The 21,077-nt window shown below is 36.0% G+C and overlaps 1 protein-coding gene across 5 annotated transcripts in view; it reads right to left on the bottom strand.

The window, feature by feature from the left end:
- Positions 1–21,077, bottom strand: part of FRY (FRY microtubule binding protein) — a 314,584-nt gene that overhangs the window by 149,822 nt on the left and 143,685 nt on the right. For all 5 annotated transcript variants that reach the window (XM_058547971.1, XM_058547972.1, XM_058547974.1 and 2 more), the window contains exons 4-8: positions 11,394–11,533; positions 7,623–7,713; positions 7,314–7,393; positions 7,118–7,198; positions 1,429–1,597 (exon numbers count right to left, since the gene is read on the bottom strand). In XM_058547971.1, coding sequence (XP_058403954.1) covers positions 1,429–1,597; positions 7,118–7,198; positions 7,314–7,393; positions 7,623–7,713; positions 11,394–11,533 — 561 coding nt within the window. The remainder of the gene's footprint in view (positions 1–1,428; positions 1,598–7,117; positions 7,199–7,313; positions 7,394–7,622; positions 7,714–11,393; positions 11,534–21,077) is intronic.

Below are 21,077 nucleotides of genomic sequence, written 5' to 3'. Positions count from 1 at the left end.
AGAAATTTGATACATGGCCTATATTCATTTTTTTTTTTTTTGAAACTGCTTTATTAAGATACAGTTCACATACCATGCAATTCACCCATTTAAAGTATAGAATTCAATGGCTTTAGTATATTCACAGTTGTACATATTTCACCACAATCAAATTTAGAACCTTTTCATTATCTCCAAAAGAAACTTTTCACCCCTTAAAACAGTCATCCCCAACCTCCCTATCCATACCCCTTTCCTCCAGCACTATGCAACCACTAATCTATTTTCTGCCTCTACGGATTTGCCAATTCTAGACATTTCACATAAATGGAATCGTATACTATGTGGTATTTTGTGTCTGACTTCTTTCACTTAGCATACTATTTTCAAGGTATACCCATGTTGTAGTATGTATCAGTACTTTATTCCTTTTCATGGCCAAATAATATTCCCATGTATGGATTACCACATTTTGTTTATCCATTCATCAGCTGATGGACATTTGGGTTGTATCCACTCTTTTGCTGTTATAAATAATGCTGCTATGAACATTTGCATTCAAGGTTTTGCGTGGACATATGTTTTTATTTCTCTTGGGTATACACCTAGAAGTGGAATTGCTGCATTATATAGTAATTCTAGGTTTAACCATTTGAGGAACTGCCAGACTGTCTTCCAAAGTTGCAGTGCCATTTTATAGTCCCACCAGCAGTGTATGAGGGTTCCAATTTCTCTACATCCTCACCAACACTTGCTGTTGTCTGTCCCTTTGATTACAGCCATCCTAGTGGGTATGAATTGGTACAGCCTATACTCATAACCTCTATATCTAAACTTTTTATTGATTAAGATCCTCACTAAATCAAATTCACAGCAGCATTAGAAAAATCCCTTCAGATACTAAAGTTTTGTAAACTCTAATAGGGTTGCATATTCTGCGAAATCCTCGTTAGCAACAATTCTTTGGTTAGCACATAATGAGGAATACTGTGTACTAGACACCAAAACTTGTATGGTTTGGTTGATTTTTTAAAAATTGATTCCTTTTTACAGTATGAATAAAAAAGATTTCTTCATTATTTGAGGTTCTAACGCCTATGAATGTTAACATAGCCAGCTCAATGCTATCAATTCTAAAGAGTAAAAAATCAGCTATATTTTAATTCACAGAACAATAGGTAGCCAATAGGTAAAAAAGAGGAAAAAAAGTCAACAAATGAGACATTCCACCGTACACCCTACTCCAAAGATCATATGAAAGTTTAAAAATGAAATTATGTGCCTGAAACTCTATTGTTGGTTACAAAGCATTTTATGAATTATTGAGGAAAAAGTAGGACTTTTTTCCACGTTGACAAGTGAATGGATTTTCACATTCCAGGTCAGTCATTCTGATGAAGGGAGCTGCTCAGGTTGTTAGTCCCTTAGATCTTCTGCCCAAGACATTACCTGCATAAACTGAAGAGAGGCCTCAAAGTCCTCCACTGGATACATCTTAATTCGAAAGAATTTCATCCCCATTATCAAGCTGATAATGCTTTGAACAACATATGGGCTTTGCTCTTTGTGCCGTAATTCTTTTAGCTCTGCCATAAATTTCTTCTTTACAGCAGGGAATCTAAGAAGAGAACATGAGTGATTTATCACATAATGAGTAGGAAAATGACTCTAATGGAGGCCTCCAGCATCTAGGGAGTGACAGGGCACAGTGACAGGGGTCTTTCAAATCAGTTGAAATACAATGGCTGTCATTTTGTAAGGATTTGATATTGGGGATTTGGTAAAGTCCAATCTTCTCCTTTCTTCTCTTATTCTATAAGATGCTCAACATCTCCTTCAGGCTAGGGAGAAGATCCAGGGTGATTTAGACCCTCTCAAAATGGTCTAGCTCTTAAAATGAGCATGAGGAAAGCTCCATGTCTTCAGGCTTAGCCATTTCCAACATACTTGCAGAGCCCAAGGGCCTAGGTACCCAATTGTGAGCATATGAGTAATAACATACCAGGCCAGCTATTTCTGACAGTGACAGCAAATAATGCCAAGAAACATTCCTACATCCATTTCTAAAGTTTTCTGTTATTGTTTCTTTTACAGTTTTAGGTTAATAATTATCGAAAAAAATATTTTTAGGTTGAAGGAAAATCTAGTAATGGGAAAATCCAAATCAGATCTAAAAGATGAATAAGCTCTCTACTACATGTATGAGATTTTACAACTAAAAAGACACAGTCCCCAAGGAACTTAAGGTATTTGTATTATTTGAAAGTAAAATAATATTAATAATTAATAATATTAATTACAAAAACATTATCATATAGGATTAAAAAGAGAATAGATCCTAAGAGAACAGAAAGTAGTAGCAGATCTTCAAAGCACCTAAGGGTAAGGGAACATACCCATAAAAGTTACCCAAACTATTCCTGAGATGGCTGGTTTGACTATTAGTTAATAAAAGAAAAAACAAGGCAAGTTTCTAAGACTCATTGCTTTTCTTCCCTGAGACTATCAGCCTGAGGTACCCAATAAGTGAAAGGGTCAATTAGGAGCAAAGCATGATTAGAGAGGGTAATTATGATTATAAACGTTAATGGCCAACTAACAAAATCCCAGAAGTTTGGAGCAAAAACTCTTGACACCTCAAAGAAGAAATTTTAGGACAAATCAAGCAGGCAGTAAACACATAGATATTGTTTCACCCAAAGGCAGCACAAGGGGTGTAGGAGCAGCAAGTAGGGTGTAAGGGGCTTCATGAGAGCTGGCAATTTTCTAGTTCTTGGCTTGGGTGGAAGATGTTACACGGTGTTCATTTGGTAACAATTTGTTAAAATTGTACTTTTCTAAACAATTTATGGATTTTTCCTTATGCTTGCTATATATATTTCACAATTAAAAAGGTTTTAAGAAGGCAATGGAGCAGAAAACATAAATTCCAAATTGCAATGTCATAATTCTTTTCTATTTCTTATAGAAAAAAAAATTGATGATGATGATAGCAGCAAGTAGACATATAGCACTTACCACATGCCAGGCAAAGTTCAGTGAACTTTACATATAGTAACACATTTAATCTTCATAACAACTCTTGTAGGGTATTATGATTACACTCTTTTTACAGAAGAGGAATTTGAGGCAGAGATTTCATAATGAGATAAATTCACACAGCTGGTAAGTGGCGGAGCCAAAATTTTAAGCCAAGTGTCTGGCTCTAGAGTCCCTATTCTTAATCTCTATGCTATATTATGTCTAGACCAGTGGTTCTCAAAGTGTGGTCCCCAGATCTGCAGCATCAGCATCATCTGGGAACTTGTGAGATATACACATTCTTTAGCCCTACCCTATACCTACTGAATAAGAAACTCTGGTGGTGAGTCCAGTAATCTTATTTAACAAGCCCTATAAGTGATTCTGACCTGCTAAAGTTTATAAAGCACTGGTCTAGACTAGGAATAACAATAAGATGCATTTGTAAGATGTTTTACATTTTATGCACATTATATTCTATCACATTTTATCTTCACAACAATCCATTGAATCAGGCAGTGAATGTATTTCCATTTTACAAACGAAGAAATAGATTTGCAAGGTCAAAGGGACAAAGAAGAGACTCAAACCTAGGTAGGTCTTCTGATGCAAATTCCAGGAATTTCTACTATATCCAGTTGCCTTAGACAATCATGCACTATGAAATGTAGTCCCTGTTCTAACTAGAACATGTACAGTGTAACTGGGAAGATAAAACAATGTAGCAATGACCATGAGCCATGTGAATAATAATAATAATTATTATTATTATTTGTGAGATATGTTAGCAGGTGCCTGGCACTTTGCCTGGATCACTCTGATCCTTTATGGAGACTGAATGCCCCAGGCCAGATCACTTTCTCATATATCACATTGCCTTTTATGTGAATAATAGACTTAAAGAAGCTACAGGGCATTGGAAAACAAAGGGGCTCTTTCTGGCTGGATAATTAGAGAAGACTTCAGAGGGGATCTGAGTTGAGGTAAAGATGGATAAAGTGTAGGAAGAAGAAATGGCATGGCAAAGAAACGGAAGTGACACTTTCAATTAAGAGTATAAAAATTTAATAATTCCAAACTAGATTTTTAAAAATTATATTTTAATTCAAGTTATTCCCAAACACTGAAAAAACTTTCTATGGTTTTAACTTTGAAATGTGAGAGTTTAAAAGGAAAAAGTGATCTTATAGGGTAGAGTTATATTGTTTTAAAGACGACAAGATACTTAGGAAAGTTTGTTTTCCATTTCTAATCCATGACGAAAACAAGGAGAGGTGGGAAAAGGCAGGTTATTTTCATAATTCACTATTTCAATATTCTCATGAGTTAGTGGCAAAAAGTCTATTTCTCATTTTAAAATAAATATGGCTATCTTTTACTTTAAAAAGTCCCAAGTGACATAAACATGTTATTTTAGCATAAAAATAATCCAAAAATCTATTTACTTAAGATCTATTTTACCTTAAAATAATTTTAGGGAAAAATAAATTTCTTTTCAATGACCATGTCTTGAAAGTTTAGTACTGTCTTTAGTAACTAAATGATTACTCAATCTGTGGTATACTATAATATTCACATAAAAATAAACTTCTGCTATAAAATGTATAGTACATATTATAAAAGTGAGAGTATAAGAATATATACACTAAGATTATATTACATAAAGAGAAAGTAGTTTTGAAAGTTATGAATCTTAGAAGAAATCATCACTATTTAAATCAATATATCAGATTTTAACCAAAAAAACTTACCTTTAAAAATCTAATTTTAACTTAATTGACTTTGAAAAAGTCAACACTATGGGTGAATATCACTTAATAGCAAAAAATTTTTCCCTTGATGATAAGAATTAAGTGCATTATGACTAGCAAGATTAAAAATAGTGACTCTGCTAAACCTTAAACAACTAATTATTAATAACTAAAGTAATAATGAGGAAAATATTTCATATGCATTACCATTGGGAACAAATATAAAATCTAAAATTAGAATTATTACATTACTGAAGTTTATTTTAAAAAAAGATAATCACCCTATACCAGATAAGCATACATCTTTTTTTTACCCCCTGAGAACAAAGGAGGCTGTACTTTTCTAAGGCAATGATAAAGTAATAGTCCTGGTGTACCTATGAGAAGCAAGGAAAGTGATAATTTGTAATATGACACCAGTTTAAGACTACACCACCTAACAACAAAGGATAATTACACATTGATTGGTTGAGAATATATCGTTGCGATTACTGTATATTACTGTGATTACTGCAAGAACCCACTGGCCAAGGGGTTCTCTTGTGATTTGAAAGTATCGGAGCATTGTCCAAATAGAGGCATTTCTTATACCTTCTATTGCAGAATTGGGACAAATACTGACATCATGAAAATAATAGCCACTGTTGGCAAGAAAATGCTGGCTTGGTGGATCATAAATCTGACCTAATGTGGAAATTCCTACAACCTTAGAATGTTGCTCAGTTGTGACACTGTTTCTCAATTTATTCACAACCAACTCAAAATCGATGTAGCTAAGGAAGGTCATTCTACAGTAACCAATATTGGTATGTATAATTCACAAAAACTAAGAAAAACACAAAAAAGTCATTTTTGGCATATTAAACTTTCCAAATGACAGCATAAGAGAATGATGCTGGGACAACTGCAAAGGAATTACAAAGGAATATGTTGAGTGTTTCAGGGTTTGACAAATTAGCCAAAAAACATATTTTAGAACTCATTTTTCTGATCTTTTCTAGGAATGAAGTAAATACACATGAATTAATTTGCCAGATAATTGCAGCTTATCCCTTCAAAATACCAATACTTTTATTATTCAATTGCAATAGAAATCTCTCCAAAAACGCATTATGCTTTTTTTTCTCGATGACTCATGAACTGCAATTATTACAAATGGGCTGTAATAAAAGTACAATATAGTCTGATGCAAAATGGCCCAGACAACTCTACTGTTTAGTTCTTAGGTATGCTTTGGCCAGCTTTTCTTTCCTCTCTGTGGCTGTCAGTCTTTGAGCTTGATATTTCTCACTGGCGTTGATGTATCTCCCTCTCTTCCATTTAACACTGATGTTTCATGTGTTAGAAAAAATAGGTAGTCAGGATGAATAGATAAACTGGGTTAGACTAAATAAGTCATGCCAAGGAGTTTTTTGGGTCTGTTTCCTGAGTTCTTGTCTATGTTTTGGCTTGGTAAGGTTGATGAGTAAGTACTTTTTTTTAATTTTGTTTTTTGATAAATTGGGTATTTCCATGCTACTAAGTTAGGACATTCCATTTCTTGAAGATAAAAATCTCTTTCTGAGAATTGCATTTCACAAGGATCAGGGCATCACTGTTGCTTTAAATTGGCCTCTTTGCTTGGATTCACATTATGTCTCTGGCTCATTTTGCCTAATCCAGACATTCAGGATCTTGCCCGATTTGCCTCAGGGCTGAACAAGATGAAGATGGGTGAACAGGATGTGACATCACTTTTGGAAGAAGTTTATTATTGCTAATAGGCTAACACCACTTTGTTCTAGCCTGCTAAGTAGTGTTATGGGGCCAGATAAATTTAGCAATGAGAATTTTTCCCCCGACTTGTTTCCATGACAGAGTCTGGGACATTTTTAGCTCAGCTGAATTAAGTAAGGTCTATAGTAAAGGGACGTTGTAGAATGGAATTTTCCCACTCACAGATGATGTATCGTAACCACTCAGTCATGGAATATAGAAAACAAAACTTTTAAAACTGATAAACTTCTTTGGAATATTTAGGCAGAGAGATAAGTAATTTGGTTAGTCCATCACTTCCTTTGACGCAGTAGTCTGAAACTGCATCATGGACCATGAAGTAGTCTGAAACTGCACCAGGAAACTCATGGACTTTTGGTAGGATCTGGCCCAATTGCCAAGTGAAAAAGATAACGTAGAAAACAAACTGGAAAAAGACTTGGTACTTGCCTTGGAGGAGCTTTGAGTCAGTTTCAGAGACAGGGCACACATAACAAAAAGAACCTTAGCTCCCTGCAGGCTCACATACGCCCCCTTCCGGAGAGTAGGGCTGGAGTGGGATAAAAGAGGCACTCAGGCTCTTATGGGAAAGGGTTCTGATGTTCACTTACTTAGCTTGTGCCAACACTCCAATGACCTCTGCATACAGGTCTGCCACAATGTGCATATTGCCAGTGTTAGGACCAAGGTACCTAAATAAGATATAATTAGACAAGTGAGGGATCACTGGTCATCTGAAAAGAGCAAACTTGATTTAGTTTTAAGCACCCAACTTCTTCAAAATTCTAAGGTCGGAAATTACTTTACCCTTCTTTGTATTTAAAGTGCTTGAAAGCCAAGTTAATAACATCGTGTATTAAACTGTCTATTACAGGATGAAGTGGAATCTGAAAAAAAAAAAAAGAGATGGCTCTTAACTTGGAAGGGAATATGAAAGATCAAATCAGTAACAGTACTTCCAATAACTATATATGGCCTTTAGCAATCAATAAATTTAATTCATATGACCCAGTATTTGAAATTTATGAACAATTTAATAAACTTATACTTTAAAAAGTTAAGTAGTTGTGAGATAAATAAATCTGGTCTAAAAGTAACATTAAATTAACGACCTACCTGTTTTAAAACTTCTATTAATACTAAAGAAAAAATAAAATCAATGGCGAGGTCCCGTCTTTCCATTAAATAATCTCGCTGCTGTTCATCACTGTAAAATTTAAAATATTCACATTAAATGGCACTGAAGATATTCTCGGAGTGATATAATGCATCAAACATCTAGGACTCATCCCCAGTGGACTGAGAACCAATTTTGTTAGTACAAGATTGCAGTGGTAAATACATGCTCAAGTTATTCCTATTATCAGTGTGGTGCAGGGGCCAAACGTTAGTGGATCAGAATATTTGCCTTGAGATTTAAAATTTTCAACCATGTCAACTTGAGTAGCTATTTGTGAGTCTATGACCTCATCCTGTGGACTTTTCTAAGGTACTTTTCAACCCAAGAATTCTGTCATCTGTAAAATGGACACAGACATGAGGCAGGGCTACCACACTAGAGGTATACATTCAAGGGATCCTGTGAAAGAAGCTAAATAATGTAAGGAAATAGTAAGGAAATAATATGATCACCAATTGGTGCAGGACTAGAGGGGGTGGAGAAAAGATCAGAATTGCTTTTCTCTTCTTTATTTTTGTTTCCCTGTCCCTTTCCTCTTGACTTTTTGCCACTTGAGATTATGAAAGGAAGAAAGAAGTGAAGGGGTATTGGAAAAGAGAAGGATTAAAAAGTAGATGGAAAAAGAGGTAGAAAAGGCAAATTGGAGTCATTTGAACTCATTCAAAAGTTAGGGAGCAGAATTAACCACCGTCAGAAGGACAGAAATGTAAGTCCATCCCACACCCCCCATTTTCTGCTTATCTAACATACCGACTGAAGGCTAGTTTGGAATTGAACAAAGACAGACAAATGAAATGACTGCTGAGTTCCTTAGCACAGAATAGTGGATAAGAGCATTGGTTTTGGTACGGAACAGTCCTGGGTTAAACTTATGCCTCTTCTTACCAGTAATTTCTCCATCTACAAAATGGGAATAATAATAATAATTATAGAAAGGTCTGCTTGAGAAAACATGTCAAGTATTTAGCATAGTCTCCCAAAAGCATAACCGCTCAATACTTGTATATTAAATAAAATCAATGAGAAAGAAGGACAGGATTTGAACTTGTCAGGCAGATATTTTCAAAATAAATCAAGAATATTTTAAATATGGATTGCTTTTCTCTTCAGTCAAGATGAAATGAAAAGAAAAGAAGGTGATGTTTAAGATATAAAAAAGAACTTCTGGAGGAGCTCTGTAACCTTGAGCAAGTCAAATTAAGGCTGGTGGACGACAGACTGGGTTAACAAGGGAAGTTATAGCTTTAAGTTTCAAGGAGAAATGTATGGACAGGGTAGAAACTCATTCATTCAGAATCATTATGAGCAGTCCTGCCTGGTGGAAGAGGACTGGATCAAACCATCTATCTGAAGTCCTTCGAGGCCCACTAGAACTAGAAAGTGCTACTGCCAGGTGGAGGAGAGGAAAACATATGGAACCACACTAAAAAAAGAGGGCATGCACAGGTCTGACCTAGAGCTTATATCATGGAATAAGGAAATAAGAAGTTTGAAGACCAAAAGGAAGGAGAACTCTCAAAGATGGCCACAGCAGTAGAGAGAAAATTTTTGTCTTGAATGGCTAATAAGGGTCTTCAAAAGAGACCAAGGGACCTTGAGCAAGTAGCAGTTTCTACAAAAAAAAATTTTAAATCCCTGATTCCATTTTATTTAATAAGCTAATTTATGCTTTCAAATAAAAGTAAGGTATATACTTTTCCAATAATGAATTCAACTTTATTGCTGGTTTGAGGTCTAACTGCCAGCAGCCAGAGGCATTTGACAAATTTATTTGGCAGGCAAAATGTTGATATTATACTAATCTTAGAAATCATAACCCAAATAGACATCCGTCACATATGACTGTTTTCAGTTGCTTATGCTCCCCGCTAAAGTTCCTCTTTTCTTTTTTCTAACAGAAACTCACATTAGTAGCTACATCATACTCTAGAGACCCGCATTCTTTTGGCTTTCTCCCAAACACACATTCTCTCTCTCTTTATTTTAAACTTTCAAATGCTAACTAAAACGCTAGTGAGTTGAATTTCAATGTCCTGATTCTGTATTTGGTCTCGGCAATTACTCTGATCTCCTGAAACTAATCAGTAACATGTTAAAAAACCTATTATTTGCAATGCATGAAGAAATCAATTCCCAAAAAATCTAGTTTTAGTAACTAAATTCTGACAAAACAGAGGAACAAAAGTAAAACTCACTTAATTCAACTCACTAAAACCACCACTCCCTACTCCCAGGAAAGTTCTCATATCTGTTCAAAAGCTAACATGTAATATGGGAAAAATAATAAAATGATCCTATTAACTTATTAATCATACAGTCTGAACCATTTTCAGACAGAATTGAAATTCTACCTTTAAAATTTGATATATTAAAAAAGTATTTATGAGGAGAGACTGTTAATTGGTATGGGGTTTCTTTTTAGGGTGATGAAATGTTCCGGATTTAGACAGTGGTAACAGTTGCATAACCGTGTGAATATACTAAAAACAAAATTACACACTTCAAAAGAGTAAATTTTACAGTATGTGAATTATATCTCAATAAAAAAATTCCTTCTTCAACTAAAAAAAATTATTCAATATGACAAAGTTATTAATTTCTTCCCCAAACAAAATGATAAACAAATGATTGAATTTTGCATAAACTCAAGCATATTATAAAACATAATTTCAAGTTCAGATGAAATGAAATTTGGTAAAATTACAGGTCTTCAATTTCAAGAGAAGTCAATATTTAAAAAAATGTATTAGGAGTATCAAGAAAAAAGAGAGGGATACATCACTCACAAGAATTAGTTAATATCTGATTTTCTGAGTGATTAATTTCACGTTACTGTCTTAAAAAAAAGCATAACCAATTCATGTGGAGAAATATAACTGCTTTTAAAATAATCTCCTTTTTAAAACTTTAAAACTTTTTTAAAACTCCCTTTTTTTTAAAACATATCAAACTTTCTTATATTTCCTACCTTATATTTACAACCTTGTAGGTTGATTTCAAACATATGAATTACAAGTATTTACCTAAAATCTGGGGGGACGCACATTCAACAGTATGAGAATCTTATGTTTTATGGCTGCTGAAGTGCTCATTAGCAGCAAGTTCCACTTTTCAAATCCACAAGAGAAGGAGACCACAGAACAAATAAACAAAATTCTCAGCTGGAAGGGAAGTTGGAGATGGTGTAAGCTGACTTCCCTGTTTTGCTCACGAGGAGACTGAGGTACAGAGAGGTGGTGAGTTGCCCACCATCACATGGCTAATTGGTGGCAGCTCCAGGACTACTGCTAACATCCAGCCCAGTGTCCTTCCCACTACAGCACACTGGGCACTCAAGGTTACTGACGAGGACTAAAACATCTAGGCAGTGTCATGCAGGGCCTGCAGCAGGCCTTCTGCTTTTAGGTGTAGACTGGAGGAGAGAGGGCCCAGGACAGAAGCAGGCAGGAGGGTAACCTGGGGTCCTTTACACCCCGCCCCCACCAATGTGGAAACGAGGCCATGTGTGACTTTTCAACCTGTGACAGCTGGCAGTGACTAGTAGTCCCACTGCTAGACAGGGGGCCCCCTGCAGCATCTTCTAGGTATCCACGGGAAGAGGCAGGAGGACTCAGATGCCTCATAACTCCCATTTTGATTTATGTTTCTTAAAACAAAACAAAACAAGAAACCATGATCCTCATAATTCCTACACAAAAGAAATGTACCTTTTTGATTTATTACTTGTTCTTGGTCTGTATTCATGAGATTCATCCTCAATGCCATTTTGCCTTTTATACCAGTCAAATAAGGTACGCAGAATGGAAGGCAGGCAGTACTCAGAAAGGGAGCTCATGGAGCTAATGACCTACAAGAAAAACAGGTGATTAAAAGGTTTGGTGGCACTGCCCACTACTGAGAAACTTGCCATTTCACAAATTACTCCAAGCTATGTTCACTACAAGATTTTCTTATTTATCACAGTCTTTCCTTTAATAATCTTCATTAGTACATTCCCAAAAGCCCGTCTCTTAATGTTGACAGATGTTCCCCACATAATAATAATTTTGTGGTTCAAGAAAGTTAATTACTTTGACTCCCTTTCATTCTAGAAATCGGATGTTAATTGCATATTATACATGGACTGCAAAGAAATTATTTTCCCATACCATCTAAGAAATACAGTGCCTTGTACCTCTTAGGTCCTCAAAACTGCTTGCTGTGTAAATAAACATATTAGTTAATACAATTACATTGATTGTTTAGGTAAAATAAGCAAATCTAGCCCTCAAACAAATAACCTAAGTGGTAATATAATGTATGGTTTTCTTCCAATAATCCTTCATCCACTAATCTGAGGTATGCCCAAAATTTGACTCAAGATATGAATCAGAAGCAATAATTTACTCTGTATTACATTAAAGGCAAACTTCTACCCTCTGCTTTAAATAATAAACATGACTTTGATAGACAAGTTATTCTAATTTCCTTGCCTGGAAAGATTCCTGATCTTTTACTAATTATCATGAAAAAATGAACCACAATCTATATCTCATACCATATGCAAAAATTAACTCAAAATGGATCACAGACCTAAGTATAAAACCTAAAACTATAAAACTTCTTGAGAAAACATAGGGGAAAATCTTTGTGACTCTGGGTTAGGCAAGGATTTCTTAGGTATCACACCAAAAGCAAAGTCCATGACAATTTGGTATACTGAAAGTCATCAAAATTAAAAGCTTCTGCTTTCAGAAAGACACTGTTAAGAAAATGATGAAAAGACAGGTCACCAGACTGGGAGAAAATATTTGCAAAATACCTATCTAATAAAAGCTTTATAACCAGAATATATAAAAGTACAATGAGATAGGTTTTAATTACCCAAGTAACAAACAATATAAGCAAATTATAACACCTAGTGCTGATGAGACAGTAATAAAATGGACATGTTCATACACTGCTGATAGAAGAAAAAATTGGCATAATATATCTGGAAGGTAATTTGGAAGTACATATCAAGAACCTAATAAAAATCATTCTCAATAAGCCTACTCTTAAGAATTTATCTCAAATACATAATTAGAGATGAGTAAGAATATTCAGGACAGCATTACTTACAGCAAAAAATGGAAACAACCTAAATGTCCAACTACATGGAAATGCCTTAATACAATGTGGAATTTGATGTAAATTATTGATGAAATCATTAAAAATCACATTTCAAAAATATTTAATGACATGAAAATGTTCATGATATGTTAAGTGGAAAAAGAATGAAAAATCATTTAATTGGTATGACCCCAATTTGGTATAGATACTATATAAGTAAGCAAATACAGAAAATAAGTCCAGGAGAAAATATACCAACATATTAAGAGCGCACATTGAAACCAGGAGTTCTCAGGACATAGATCACTAGCGGGACATGGCAGGTGGGAGTTCAAGAGGTATGAAGGTAGGATTTTACCTGAGTCTTTTTTAGAAAGGATAGAAATTTAAAAGGAGAGTCAAGAAAGAAACTAAGCAAAGACTCAAGGCAGGAAAGCGTATGGTAACGAAGGTGCAAAGTAATTGTTTGTTAAAAATGATTATAATGATTAATTTAATGAAGGTTCAGAGTCAACTGAAAGAAGAAATATCTGACTGGTGTAGGGACTTTGGTATACCAGAGTGGTGGGAAATAATGTTGAAAACTTTAAGTTGGAACTAAATCATAGAAGGTATTTAATGGCAGTCTAAAAAGTTTCAATTTTCTTCTTGAGAAAATGGGAAGCCCCTAAAGATTTTTGAATATGGAAATCAGCCCATAAAAATGGTGTTTGGGGAGGTTTGATCTAGCAGTGATATGTAGGCTGGACTGAAGGGGTTTGCTAACAGAGGCGGGTAGAAGAATATACACACATAGGCTTGAATCGAATGATGTTACTGCAACAGTTCCAGGCACGCAGTGATCACTGCCTGAGCTGGGAATGGAAAACCTTAGTTAACTTAAAATATTTCTGTAGTTAAGCTGGCTAGGCTTAACTTCCTTTTAAAAAGCAGGAAACTAGAGCAATGGGAGCTAAAGTACTCCATGTCAATAGGACTTTCCACTGTCATCTTTAAAAGAAGCTCCGAGATTGAACAAAACAATTATTGCTTGCTTCCTCAGATTCTATTTCTTGATAGCCTATTTCATGCTCTCTCTCATAATTATGGTTATATATACATACACAAAATTGTACATTATCTTTAGTTATAGGTTAGTATAGGTTAAAAATAAACAGGCTATTGCATTCAGCCTGCCCTGTGAACCTAGTCACCATTAGTTTCTTTTTTCTAATTGAGGAATATCTAATTATTTTTAGAAAAGATCCCTTCCCCCCACACTGTAATATCCACAGCCACAACATATTTTCCTGGTGTTCCCGTGGATATAACAGCAGTAGGTTTTTGGAGGAAAGTAAATTATGGTGTGTCAAGGGGGTAATTTATTAACTCTCTCCAGAGTTACCCCAGTACAGGAAGGATATTTCCTCAAGTCACCACCATCTAAAATATTCTGAATTGGGAAATGAAGGGGGTTCCTCTCACAGGGGAAAAACAGACCAGAATTCAGAGTCCCTGACCATGTGTTAATTCTGTCTTAATTATTGCATATGTAATAAAGTCCCAAAGCATCTACTATTATATTTCAATACTTTATAAAAATACTTGTGTAAGTTTGGAGTAGACTTAAGGAGACACGATGACTAAACGTAATGTGGTATCCTAGATGGTACCCTGAACAAAAAAGAAATCTTAGAAAAAAACAAATGAAATACAAATATAGACTTTAGTTAATAATAATGTACCAATGTTGATTTCTTAGTGTGACAAATGTACCACGGTAATGTAAGATGTTAATAGGGAAACTAGGTGCAGGTATATGACAACTGTCTATACTATCTTTGCAACTTTTCTGTAAATCTAAAACAATTCTAAAATAAAAAATTTATTTAAAAAATACTTGTGTGGGATATTTACAAGCTCCATTATTTATTACAGATCTATAAAGGTGATATAAACCTGTCTGACGCCTAAACATCTCTGTTCAGCACACAATGTTCAGCTACTTCACTTAGGTGTAACCCACATTCTCCATAGAGAATATCAATAGTGTTGTTCAAACCTCAGCTATAATAATTTTTTCTACCTATTAAAAAGTCATCCCAAAGCCATTCTTGGTATTATATCTACTGGGCATACTTTCCATGGCAAATACACTGAGACCATCTCAGAAGAGATGAAAGGTCAGTATGGGGTGGATGTGTGTGTTTTTTCCATCTCTCTGTTACTGCCCTTTTGAGTCCAGGCTTTCAGGAAGGAAGGGTGGAATTTGCAAAGACCTGGCCCTCAAAGCTCAGGAAGGGAGGAAGGTCTAGCTGGCTTCTTGGTTACTCAACTCCTTCATTTACGGGAAGCAGAGCCAATGGTGAGATGAATTCTAGCTCTGTGCTGCTGTTGAAAGGGCACAGGCCCATTTACAAAGATGTTCTTGTTGCATTTAAATGATCATATTCTTCCATCATAGATGAGCTCGGTACTGTGCAGCTAGAGGAGATGAAGTGCACAGAATCACAGAACTATTTCATACTGCTGTTTTCTTTTTGGGGGGTATAAGGAGATTACTAAATGTATTTTGCAAATGTTTTCTTAATGTTTATTTTGGCATTTTATGTATAAATAGGCTAAAAGAGACTGTCCATTATGCTATGGCTAAGACATTAATTTTTCATAAGCATTTTATTATATTTGCTGAATGCAAAGAAGGAAACTTCACACATAAGTATTTGAATAATTATTCAGTAGGAGTCATCCCATATTTTACAGTAATAAGGCTGACTTGTCATGAGTGGAGCATTTAATGAAAAAGTTTAAAGTAACTTCATTGATGGTTTAATTTCTCAAACTAGTTCAGGCAGCCAAGCACCTGGGAGTCAGGGTACTCGCTATGTAATACCACAAAATACTGATCTAGCAAAGTAATTCAAATGAAGTTTTTTTCACTTGATCACAAATACTATTGCTAGATTATAACATTTGATGAGTGATGACACCAAAGGCTTAAGAATAATTTATTATAAAAACTTAAAATTATAAAAATCTATACGTTAAATATATTTTTCCTCCAAAGTAAGAAAAGATCTTCATTTGATTTTGACACCTTGGTCCATTTTACAGAATATTGGAGTTTACAGTCCACTGGAGAATAATGTAAGAAACACTAAATAACTAACATGAATCCAATGCCAATTAATTTGTTTTTACCCTTACTTGCTAATATTTTTCATTTATACAATTTAAATAGATTTTCATTGAGGTATAGCATTAGAACCAATGTTGAAACACTAGATTTCATCTGCTTCCTTTCTAGGAAAATCATTACTACCCAAGATGTAAAAAGTTATTTTAGCTCTATTATAGCTGTATGTATGGGTTTATTTACCACATTTTCTGTTTATAGGCGGCATTTTAACTTTCAATATTAAGAAACTAAGGTGCCACAAAAGTACATAAACATATAACATCTGGAAGAAAACTCCAATACAAGTTACTTAGAATGTTTGAGTAAATTATCTGGAATTTATAGAGATGACACCAGTAAAGAATATGTTGCACTGAACCACAAATAGCTGCAACTTCACGTCATGTTCTCAGAACACATATCTGATGACTGATGCTCACAAACCATGTTTTCACAACTTCATTACTGTATTGGGAAGATTAGATGGTCTGGGGTTCAATTTACAGCTCTGCCCTTTAATGGCTGTATGAGCCTGGGCATGTCGCCATTTCTCTGAAGCTCTGTGTTTTCAGCTGTAAGATGGGACTTAAGAATACTTACTTCACTGGGTTTTCAGGAAGACTAAATGAGATACTATGACTTGTGGGACATATAATAGACCTTCAAAAATGTCTGTTTCTTTTTTCCCTGTTCCATTTTCAAATATTGAAACTGAAGTACAGACATAAAAAAATTTGACTTTGATAAGGTCATAGTCTAAGTTAATGACAGAATGATAGAAGTTGACAGAATTTTATTTATCAGAACTGATAAATGTTGCTTTTAGGTATATTGTGGGAAAAAAAAGACCCACCTATCTCTTACCTAAGCACAAAATATCAGGGCCTCATTAGAACGCTTGTAGCTTAGTTTGTGTTCCCATGATTTTCTGGCTCCAGCAAATGTAAACACAGCGCCTTCCAAATGCTTACTGAAGAGGTGGCTGAGCAATGCCTGTCCTACATTAGCTCCACAAGAGAAAGGTAGTGAACACCAGGTTCCCCACGTTTGCTGCAGGCTACACTCACTCCAAAGCAAATGGGAAAGGACATTGAGATAGTAACTATTCTGGAACCAGTATCAATCAGTTGAATAAAACCAATTATTATAAGTCCAACTCATCTACACACCAGACTCGCAGGAACCTCAACCATTCTGAATACAATGTTGAGCCCAAATGTAAGTGAAGAACGGACACAACTGTTGGTAGAAAGACACAGCATTAGGCTCCTGTATTTCATTCAGCATAAGACGGTTCCATAAAACTTACACAGCCCTCAATTGACTCTGCTCTCCCCTCTCTAACCCAATAAGCTGTCCGTCTCCCAGACAACTTCTCAGTCTGCATACATTGGTGATGCTTCCTCTTCCTGCCTCACTTCTTCATCCCTCAAGCCTGATTTCTGTTCTTGCCACACTATTGACACCTTTATATGAAAGATCAGAAAGGACAAACCCAATGGCCAACCAATGGCCTTTTTGCAGTCATTTCCCTTGAAGTCTCCATAGCAAATGACACTATTTACCAGGTTCTCCTTGAAATGCTTGCTTTCTCAGGATTCTCTGATGCTGCCAATCTTAGTCACCCCTCTATACTTTCTCTCATGTCCCATATGGTTACTTATGCAATGCCAAAGTATAGTAAGACAATCTACCTGCGAAAATAAGGATCTGAATTCTAATTCTGGTTGTTCTGGCACAAGCTCCTTTGGAGAGTAATCATACTTTACCACACAAAGAGCAAATAACTTCCACTTACTGTATGAGACTGTTTTAAGAAACAAAGTCAAAGCAATGCTACAAATAGAAAAACATCAATCAGCATACAATTGTCTCTATCATTTAACTTATTGCATGTTTATTTCATCACTAGATATAAGCAAAGGTCTAAAAGCCAAAGGCAGAGAAAATTGACGAGAAAGCATATGTAGCTGGAAGGTATATGAAATAATAAAGATTCAGTTATTATTTTATTCAACAGTCAGAATTTTCATCTCTGTGTGCTAATGTATCTAGGGACTGTCATTAGCACATCCTCCACCAGCTAAGGGTTACAAACTCCCTCAGGTGAGGGTTATTTTGGAGTGTTGTTTTTCACTTTTTAAAATGGATTAACTTGATATTTGAGCTGCATTTGATCACCATGTACCCCAGTCCACACTCATCATAGGTTAGATGTTGTATTGGAGAATCCAAAATAAAATGCCTCAGCCTTGATATTTAAAAAAGGTGTCTGTGAACTTTGATAACAGAAGAAAAGTCACTTGAAGTTAAAATGGGGATCTGGCCATGCCCTTCATTCTTAGGACTTTCTCCACAGATCACAGAGAGGGAATTCATCACTGGTACCACAATTGTGTTCCAGTGCACTGCTTTTCAATTCAAGTATTGCCAACCATAATCAGCCACCATAACTTAGCTGTGAAAATGAGGCTCTTAAACTATTTTAACATCAATCTATCAACTATGAAAATGCATTCTACATGTCAATAAATAGCCACTGCAGCAAAAGGCTTTCTCAAAGCCAGCTTCCGACGAGCTCCTAACTGCTAACCTCTCATTCTTCTGTGAGGGTCCCTGCACAGGCGGCCATCATGGACCATCCTGGAAAGTTGTATCATCTTAGGCTTCTCTCACTTTTTTGGCCACCCTTTTTCTGGGCATTTCTTTTGTGGATCCCACTTTCTGAATCCTAAACCATATTTCCCTATGATATTCTTCAACCATCTGCTCTACTCTCTCTCTAATCTTTTACTGTTTGTTGAGTGACCATATAAATGAATGAGCCCCAGTTATTTCTTCTGAGATAGTCTACCCTCACTGAAAATTCAGTATGTGTAAAGCTGATTTATAACCTCTCCCCAAGCACAGGAATCCTCTGATTGAAGAACTCCTTACCTATAGAAAACAGTCCAGACTCCTCAGTATGGCTCCAAGGCCAAGGGAGCAGTGGGCTCCAGTTCACCTTTCCAGCTTCACCCCAGGCCACTCCCCAGCACTCAGCTCTACCCACCTTCAACTTCTTTGTCCACACGGCCCCTCCAGTGTGGCATGACCCAGCCCATCTTGTCCATCTGGATAACAGATATCTTTAAAATGTCACTGCCCCTTGATTGCTTCCTGTGACACACCTGTCCACCTTCACAGCATCATTAATTGCTCCCTTACCTGGGTTCCCATAGCAGTTGAAATGTACCTCTATTATAGCATTTACATTGCAGCATTATTTGTTTAGATATCTGTCTTCCTCCTGGGATGGAGAATTCCTTGAGGGAAAGAACTCTTATTGCTTTTGTAACCCCAGCACCTTGCACAGATCCTCGTATGCTTCAGGTACTCAATATTTGTTAAACTGAATGGAAATGGCCCCAAATCATGGCTGAAAACTATAGTTACCTTTTGTTTCTCCTTTTCTCAACAAACATTGATTCTTTTCATATAATTTTGCTTATAATCATCTTTTCTTTCCAGTCCCACTGTCTCTATTTTAGTTCGTGCCCTTTTACCCTCGAATCTTTATCAATGCCCAAACTCCCCAAATGCCTCCAAACTTCAAGGATCTTTCCATTCACGAATACTCCTTCCTCAAGGTTAATATCAAGTCGCCACTTTGATCACTTTGATACTGGTCTGTATGGGATACGGCCACACTCCAGCATGAAGGTCTTCCACAGTCTGATCCCTTCCTACCTGATCTCTTCCCTAACACTCCTAGACTGCCAGAAAATTTTGTGTTTCAGTAGAAAACTATGCATTGTTTAGAGCACACTTCTCTAGGGGTTATCTGATTCTGAGTCTATGGGGGCTCTGCACCTTTTAGCGCCTTTGACCTATTTTAAAATTGTAGTACACATCTTCTGTCCCTGAAGCCTCACAATGTTTATTGTCTGTACCACCCATGTGGCACTTCTTACACAAGTGGGCCCGTGTCAGATCATCCCCTTCCGGATCGGAAGCTCCTGGAATGCAGGGACCAAGCCTTATATCTCTTTGTCCCATACAGAGCTTTGTGTGTATGTCATATGTCTCTCTCTCTCTCACACACACACACACACACGGTAAATGTTTGCAAAGATAAAGAACTTTATTACCAGGATAATTTTTCATTCATTTTACTTTCTTTGCCCTGACTGTTAATTTCGGCATTTAAAACAAATTAGTGGCTATACACATTTTCAAAATGCTGTTGGAAATCTCTTCTACCTTTATTATTTCTCATTATAGGTATGACTTTCTCACTAGCAGGGACTGGAAGCCCTCCCTGGCTCCCTAGTGCAGGGCAAAGCTTGCTCTCCTGGGGCTCACACCATGCCTGGTCCTTCCACTGTGAGCTTGCTTACTAGCCTCAGGTTATAGTTTCTCCGATTACATGTTTATTCTTTGTCTTTCCCACTGGACTGGGGGCCTCTCCATGGCGGGCACCATTCTTCCTTCATGTTTATTTCCACAAGCTGGCATAATACTTGGCACACAGTTACCACATGGTATGGGCTGCATAAAAATGGGTCAAGCTCACATTCATGAAATTTGTAAAAAGTGAAATTCTGGGTATGAGGGCACAAATTTCTAGCTCTCTAATGTGTAAAGCAGTCACTAGTATGATTTTTCTCCCACTAATACTGAGCTTAAAAAAAATTAATCCTGTTTAGACATCTTGTCATTTATAAAATACTAGGGCTTTTTTTTTTTAGGTCTATTCTATACAAGGTTAGATTGTATTCAGGTTAAATTAAGAGACAGTAAACCAATAGTTAATTACATATGAATGAAATATAAAAGAAAACTTAAGGAAACATGAAGTTTTACATATTTTTAAATCCAAACTGGAAAACTGATAAATTCTAGGAGAATGTCACAGTGGGAAAAAAAAAGAGGTACAGAACTGTAAATAGTACTCTTTATTGGGCATTTTGGCAAAAATAGGCTATACAATATCTAGTAAAGACAGGTAGTACCCAATATCCACTCTTCTCTTCCTCCTTAGTTATAAAATACCTCATTTTAGATGGACACATGGTTGCTCAAAATAAAATTTCCCAGTCTTTCTTACAACTGTATGTGGCTATGTGATGAAGATCTGGCCAACTGGATATAAGCAGAAGTG

Source organism: Diceros bicornis, chromosome 9 (assembly GCF_020826845.1).
Source record: "Diceros bicornis minor isolate mBicDic1 chromosome 9, mDicBic1.mat.cur, whole genome shotgun sequence".
NCBI classification, from domain to species: Eukaryota; Metazoa; Chordata; class Mammalia; order Perissodactyla; family Rhinocerotidae; genus Diceros; species Diceros bicornis.
Note: the sequence above shows the minus strand (reverse complement) of the source record. Positions and strands in the feature narration are given on the sequence as shown.